This window comes from Spermophilus citellus, assembly GCF_964194105.1.
Source record: "Spermophilus citellus genome assembly, chromosome: 10".
NCBI lineage: Eukaryota > Metazoa > Chordata > Mammalia > Rodentia > Sciuridae > Spermophilus > Spermophilus citellus.
The window spans coordinates 41,209,694-41,218,132 of NC_138197.1; the positions used below are offsets into that span (position 1 = coordinate 41,209,694).

The window sequence follows — 8,439 nt, forward strand, 5'->3', positions numbered from 1 at the left end:
CACTATTTGTGCCCATGTCTATTAGTTTCTCCTATCCAGATGGCTACAATGTCACCTCCCAGGACTAAGAGAAAAGTTTCTGGGTCACAGGAGAATTAGATAAAATAAAGATATACAGGAACAGGGGCTGGAGTTGTGGCTCAGCAGAACACTCACCTAGCAGGTGCGAGGCACTGAGTTAGATCCTCAGCACCACATAAAATTAAGTAAAATAAAGGTATTGTGTCCAACTACAAATATATATATATATATATATATATATATATATATATATATACACACACACACACACACACACACACACACACACACATACACACACACACATACACACACACACATACAGGAAGAGAGCTCATTAAATATAGACATTTAGAATCAGGTTATTTTATAGCTGGCAGGAAGAATTCATAAAGTTTGGAGCCCATGAAAGCTGTAATAGGCTGCAGATATGGTAGATAGTCCATTTCCCTCCCTCGACAAATGATGGGACTGGTGGTAGTGGAGGGCAAGTTCACCATTATGATGAATTCACATAGAACTTGAGAAGCTCATCTCTCGGAACAGCATATACCTACATTTTTGAGATTGTAAGTCTCTTGGTTGTCAGTTTACACCCCAGTACATTGAATGCCTCCATTGAGTTATACCATATTTTCTTTAAAATCTCTTTAAACTATAAGCATCTCTCCCCTTTTATGTTAATTTAGAATACTGAACTTCTTTTTCAAAGTGCTTGTCTTTCCCGGTTTAGACTGAAGGTCTAATAACAATCATTCTTGTTGCTTGAACAGTCTTCCTTTTTTCTCTCTCATTGTCCAGAGAGCCCCACAGGGAAACATCAGCTGACCAGGGGCAGTCAAAATGAGTGACAATACTACTTTGGCTCCTCCAGCGGCAAGCCAAGCTCCTGCCACCCCACGCAAAGGGCCTCCCAAGTTCAAGCAGAGACAGACTCGCCAATTCAAGAGCAAACCTCCTAAAAAGGGTGTGAAAGGGTAAGACCAAAAGGAAAAAGAAAGCCTACTGCTCCCACAAGACTACTCTGGTTTTGAGAAACTAATGCTCCTAATATTGAACAGACTTACACAAATTTCCACCCCACCCTCTGTTTTCCTGTCTAACTCAGGCTTTGCTGAGTCATGTCTTTAGTTTTGTAACTCTTCCCCTCCCAGTTCGCAGGTCCATGGCCAAACTTATCATGTGAAATGGAGCCTCTCACAAGAACCTTGGATTCGACCTTCCAGGATTTTCTTGACCATCCTTTGTTGACATTCCTTGTGCTTTAATACTGGAATACTGAACCACTGGTCATTTCCAAAAAACACGATTTATTTTTATGTTTTACACTTTGATGTCTTCAGTTCTTTCTTTTCTCTCCCTCTCCTTGAAAAAATCCTGTCAACACACAGCTCAATTCTATACACCATTCATATTGCTTTTGAACTCTGAAACTTTATCCTTACTTTCATGTTTGCTCTATGATTAGTATTTAGCTATCATAATTTGACTTTTCTTTCTTTCTTTCTTCTTTTTTTTTTGGTATAGCATTTATTAATTTACATCTGTTCCCCAAGACTAAAATCCCTCAGAGGAAATTTGTTTATTGTTTTCCTTAACTTTCTGTGACTAACATGATGTTGGGCACATAGCAGATGCTAAGTTAATGCTTGTGAATGTGAACAGGCAGATGAATTGAATCTAAGGGTCTTTTGTAAGTAGTGCTCTCTAATTTCAGTTTCCATTTTACAAAGTGAAGCTTGAGTAAGTTTTCCTCTTAGTTATTCTTTCTGGTTTTCAAATGTCTTAGACTAAAGTTTCTAGAGAAGAAAAAAAAAATATCCCTCCAGAGATAACACTAAGTCCTACTGGAGGGACATTCACTTTGCTCCAGTTCAATGCAAATGAAAGAAATTTCTCAAATACAACACTTAAGCTACTTCTTTTTCTCCCTTGAGTCAAGAAATTGTCCATGTGCATGACTCCAGGATCCTTTTAATTGAACTCAGCGAAATGTTTCTTTTATTCTTTCCACTTAGGTTTGGAGATGACATTCCAGGCATGGAGGGACTAGGAACAGGTGAGCCACTCACATGTCTAAGTGAGAACCTTGCACTTAGAGTTTCTCCTCTTTACATACTTCAGGCCTCAAGGGGCAGTTGAGAATTACAAGGAATACCTAAGGCAGCAGAACCTTCGAGGACATAGAAATGTGGGGATTTCATTTACCCTCCTAAGTAAGTACATATGTGACCAGACACAAAAACCCTAAAAGAAATCAAGGAGACCCAAAGTTTAATGAATCCCCTTGTTTTATTAAAGAACCTTTGAAGGTATATAATGGACAATTGTAGATTTTCATGGTAGAAAGATTCTCAGAGTTTGTCTAGCCCAACTTTACTTTTCAGGAGAGAAATCTGAGACAGAGGAATTAAGTGACAATGTGGGGCCACAGAGTGAGGTATTGGAAATAAGACAAACTTTCCACCCAACCAGGCAAACCACTTCTTAGCAACTTCCTCTTCTTGCACATCCTCTAGCACCAAGAACAGGACCCTGCATGCAGGAGGCATCCAATACAACTTTTTTAATTGGCTAGAATATTTTCATTCTCTGGATAATGATTGTAACTAATGTACCCCAGGAAGTGTATGCCATCCTATTTTAATAGATTTTATTTCTTATAGAAGTTTTATATTTAGAGAAAAATCAAGTAGAAAGTCCAGAGACTTCTTCTATTCCACTTTCCTCTTTCCCCTCATGCACAGTTCCCCTATTGTTAGCATCTTGCAGTGTGACACGAGTGTTATAGTTGATGAGCCAACACTGATACATTATTATCATATTAATCAGAATGTGGGGCTTACATAGCTTTGGGCTAATTCCTTGTATGATTTTAAGTGTTTTAATTAATACATAATAGTTGTGTACCCACCATTATTGTACCATAGTTTCACTGCCCTAAACAACCCCTGTGTTCCAACTGCTCATCTCTCTCTCCTTCCTCCCAAACTCCTGACAACCACAAATATTTTTATCTTACTTTGCCTTTTCCAGGATGTCATATAGTTAGAATCTTACAGTATAAAGTTTTTTCACACTGGGTTCTTTCACTTATCAATATTCGATTAAGGTTCGTCCATGGCTTTATGTGGCTTGACAGCTCATTTCTTTTTATTGTTGAACAATATTCCATTGTATGAACATACCACAGTTTATTTAGCCTATTGAAGGACTTGATTTTTTCCAAGTGTACACAAGTCAAGCCATTGTCTATGCTCGCACATGCACACACACACACACACACACACACACATATTTGTGTGCAGGTTTTTGTGTGGATATGTTTTGAACTCATTCAACATGGTTGATAACTGGTGACACTCATAGAAATCAGTGTTCTTACCAGGAGATACTCAGTGTGTTTGCATTCTATATTCAGTGGCACTCCTGGGATCACAAATAGATTTTCTAGTCACTTTATAATGGTCATTTGTTGTTCTAGGTCAGTTGCTTCTGTATTTTGGCCAGATCAGCATATTTGCTTTGAGCTCTAGAAGACAGGCTTAAACTCCAAACACATTTGGAACAATGTAAACAGATTTATTCTGAAGGAAGATCTGAGGTCTTTGATCTGGTTCTAGTCCCATATATATAACTGGTTTGATGATTGATTGATTGATTGATTGCTAATTGTTTACTCTAGGTATAAGCCAGCTTCTTTGTAATGGGGGATAGTAATATCTGAAACAAGCAGCTGAATTAGATGATGCCTTGAGATTGCCTGTCAGTATATGATTTGATATAAGTTTCAAAATGTAGAGGAACTGAAGAGTGAGTCAGAGAAACCCAAGGAACCCATTTGGTAGGAGTAAGACCACTGATTCTCAGACCCCGGGGATTTACAGTGCTTCCAATTCCCTTTTTAATCTTTGACCTGACTAGAATTCCACTTCTGCTTTCTCCATGGTAGTTGAAGTTTAGGGAGACTCAGTGAGCCATACCCCACAGTGTACTCCAGTCCAAGCCGTTGTCACCTTCCCAAAGAGGATACAGAATGAAACCAACAGAGATACCAGGGCAGTGGGGGCAGCAGAGGTGGGGACAATAATTGTGCAATTGATGGGATTCTTCCTGGGCTATAGGGCCAGTCTGGATAGCTTCCCAGTTGCCAGGGGGTGATGAATAGGAGGGAGGAGAGAGGTGTCTCTGCCTGAAGGGTATCCTTTGCGTGGAAGAGGCTCTCCTTCTTTGCGTAGAAGAGGCTCTCTTACACACACACACACACACACACACACACACACACACACTGGATGAGGTTGTCTTACATATTCTTCTTTCATCTCTCGCAGATATCACGGTGATTTGTCCATGGGAGGCGTTCAGCCACCTAGAACTGCATGAGCTTGCCCAGTTCGGGATTATCTAAAGCACCAGAGGTTCTGCCAACACTCAACAACATCTGCTGTAAAATTGACTGCTTTTGCTCTATTGTTCTGACAGAGGCTTAAAATTCAGTATTTAGAAGGAGTTTCTTGGACTTCTGTGGTCATTTTCCATCAGTTACCAAGAGTTCTCTTGGTGTCAGAATCTCTCTTGCAGCCCATAGCTCAGCTAGGAGTGAGATTGAAAACCTACTTTTGTTGGGTGATTTTAAACTTCACCACCCTTTCTATCAACTGATTAGAAGTCATCAATATTTCTGTACATTTTGTTTTATGTGTAAGTTTCTCAAATCTAATTTGCTTGGCATTCATTGCAATTAGTAGTAGAATTTTAAGATAGCATGTCATTCTTCGCCCCTTCTTATTTAAGAAAGGAGACATTTACCTTGAATCTTATGGTGAAATTGTACTAAATACTGCATACAAATACTTGATGCCCTGTTCTGAGAACCAGTTAAACAAAGAAGGCACAGTCACGTGGAAATAGGCACACGATGCTTGTGAAAGAGTACAAGATTAAGATTCAAGTCATAGTTTTGCTTTGTCAATTTCACTTTCTTGGTCTATATTTTATTGAATTAGGTTATCCTGAGGTCCCATGTAGCTCTGAATTGTATAATTCTATGATAGTTGAAGACTGGACACTTAAACTCACAACTCTGACAACATGAGTCTACTTTTTAGTGCTCTCTTTCGGAAAAGTTCCTATTTATAGCCTCCCTTTGGTGGAATTATTCTGTCCAATGGCTTAAGGTGAGAGTCACAGCTTATTTGTATATGCATCGGCTGGATTTCTGTACATTTATAATAAATCACTTTTAAACCATTCGTTTAAAAGCTTTATATGCTATAGATGCAAAGTACAGATAGTCGAACCCTCCAAATAAAATGAAGGTTTGCTTCACCTCTAAGGTTGTGTCAAATGGAATGTGCACATAGTTATCTTTTCCCAATACTTTCAAGGCGCTTGTGCAATTTGAATACTGCCTCTGTCTGACTTGGATGCCTTGGTACTAACAGTATGGATTTCTTCATTTCAGTTTCATAATCTGTGGTTAAAAAAAAAAAAAGAGTAAATTAACTGAAAAAAGAAGGGTGAAAGAGAGGATAGAGAGATTCTAGTCCTGAATCTACCAGTAAGTTGCACTGTAATTTTGGGCAAAGACTCCACCCTTTGGACCCTCCAGTTTGCTTGAATTTGATAATCTGAGGTTCACGGTAGCAATAAATTCTGAGAATTAGAGGAACTCAGTAGTCAAGAGAATTTACTTTTGCTATTGGTTTTATATTATTTATTTTACACAATTGACCGAAGTACTTATTGACCAGAAAATTAGAAGTACAAAAGAAAAAGGAAGATATAAATTAAAAAGTGGAACAATGACATGCGCAGAGGCATAGTGGTAAGGGTGCTTCCTCCTTCAGCAGGAACTCCTGCCTCCACCCAGGCACCTATTTTCTGTCCCTCCTGCAAAAGCTGGCCCTACCCCTTCAAGTCAGCTGCGTTTCTTAGCCAATGACTTCAGTCACCACTTGTTCATCCCAGGCTGTCTTTTAGTCTAGGAGGTCTAGGTTCTTCTGTGGCTGGATGAGAGTCTGATCCGCATTTTGATTACTTTGAAAATGTTTCTCTAAACGTGAAACAATAATGTTGAGAAAACAGAATGCACCCAAAGGAACATATCCATGCTTCTGTCTGACGTGGATGCTTTGATACCAACAGTATGAGTTTCTTCATTTCAATTTTGTAAGTATATCAGAAGTTAATTCATCACAAAATTTTAAGTTTGGAGAATTTTAAAAAATCTTCAGACACCTTCCTGATAATAAGAATCATTGAGGATTGCTTTTGCAAAGCATACAAAATTTGGGTCCAACTCAAGATTTTCTGTATAAAAATCTCCAAGGGAAGGATCCTGGAGTCAATTATTATTAATAAGGGTCCCAGGTGATTCTTTTATTTGTGTCATTTTGAAAACACAAGGAAGTCCTAGCCTACATTTTGCACATTAGAAATTAGATAATTCTTATCATGCTGCCTCTATTAGCCAATCAATTTGCTTCCCAATAAAATATGTGAGAAAAGTGACTAACGTTTAATGGATTCCAACTTGTCGACTGTTTTGTTGACTGATAACATGGAAATACCTCACGACTCCTTGGTAACTCAGTTAAATGCTTTTGCAGAGACTGTCAGAGAGTGTAGACTTTGAGTATTGAATTGACAGTTTCAAGAACTATGGGGGCCAAATGTGCACCATGATTGCCAATTACCTGCTGCTGCCTCACTCAGATACCCTCCTTCCAAAGTCCTGTCCTAAACTGCTTTCTCTGACTGGAGTAGGAGAGACCAGGGAGGGAGAGAGCTTTGGTCTGGGCAGGCGGAGCCAGGGGCCTGCCTTATCCTCCACCCCTTTCTTGTTGGTTGCTGTAGTTGGGTAGGAGTTGAGAATGAAGGTGCTTATGATTTAGGCCCTTTTGCCCATTCTAGAACCCAGCAGCGCTAAAGTCAGACAGAAAAAAAATTATGCAAGGAGGAAATGCTCCTCTCAGTACTCCACCCTAGGCAAATATACACAGTGGTTCAAATAACGGTCACTGTGTGTTGACTTCTATTGTGAGGGAAGGAAAACTCCCATCAACTGACAGGAGAAGGGAGAGATACTTTCTTAACAACTAAAGGAGTGAATGGAACACACACACACACACACACACACACACACACACACACCACATACACATGCACAGAGGAATAATCAGTAAAAACAGTATTTAATACCAGAGAGAATGGCAATGGCACTTGACCAAACAAAAGAAAAACCAACACAATGAGAGCTAAGAAAATATGACATAAAATTGTCTTAAAGGGAGAAGCAGAAAAGGCTTTATGTTTTATTAAAGGCTAAAAGGCTTAAATGGAACATAAAACCTGGGTATGTGTATAAACTAACAAAGTGTTTCCTGCAGATCTAAATAAGTTGTTGCCCTACCATTTACCTTATGAGGGCATAGCTGGATTGGATGAAAACAGAAATTTAAAAGCAAGATTCATAAGCTGATTGTTAATCTCAGTACACATTTTCTTTTGGCAAAAACCATCAGGAGATCAGGGTTCTGCCTGGCCCTGCTACAAAGTACTTATTAAATAATCAGATAATTAATTTCCCTTCTTTTTATTTTGAGAATAAAAATAGATCTTGGACTAAATGATCTCCAATGTTCCTTTCAGCATAAACTTATAAAACACAAGTAATAAGTCTAAATATATTTCAAATACAACCACACTGTTCTCTTTATGGACAGAAGTCCTAAAACACAGAGCCTCAATTTCCAGTTCCTTCCAGAATGAGTGTTTAATTGGTTTTTTCACATCTCTTCAAGACCCAGGGTAAAGTCAAATTGTGTACAGTACTGCCACCTGCTGTAATGAAGGAGTACTTCAACACTCAGAAAGCTAACCATTTCAATTAGAAAACTTTTAAATCCTCAGAGCTAATTCTGAATTTGTCCCCATTTATTGGCCAATTAAGTCTATTGTACTACTGATTGGCTATGGAAAGGTCTTCTATACACAGGATACACATTAAGAGGCTATGAAATTGAACGTACTACAAGGTAAGTCTCACTTCCACCCAATGAACTGTGTAGTGTTTTGAAGTTATGATCATACAGAATTTCTAGTTAGTAAATTTCTTTTTTTAATTATTGGTTGTTCAAAGCTCTTGGCATATCATATTTCATACATTTGATTCAAGTGGGTTATGAACTCCCATTTTTACCCCGTATACAGATTGCAGAATCACATTGGTTACACATCCACGCTTTTACATAGTGCCATACTAGTGACTGTTGTATTCTGCTACCTTTCCTATCCTCTACTATCCCCCCTCCCTTCCCCTCCCCTCCCATCTTCTCTCTCTACCCCATCTACTGTAATTCATTTCTCTCCCTTATTTTTTCCCCTTTCCCCTCACTTCCTCTTGTATGTAATTTT

The 8,439-nt window shown here is 38.7% G+C and overlaps 1 protein-coding gene across 1 annotated transcript; it reads left to right on the top strand.

The window, feature by feature from the left end:
- Positions 1-864: 864 nt before the first annotated feature.
- Positions 865-4,429, top strand: PDE6H (phosphodiesterase 6H; the record flags this gene model as incomplete). The annotated part of the gene is made up of 3 exons (XM_081310324.1): positions 865-998; positions 2,040-2,080; positions 4,353-4,429. The coding sequence occupies 3 exons, from the start codon at positions 865-867 to the stop codon at positions 4,427-4,429; spliced, it is 252 nt and encodes an 83-aa protein (XP_081166450.1).
- Positions 4,430-8,439: the final 4,010 nt, after the last annotated feature.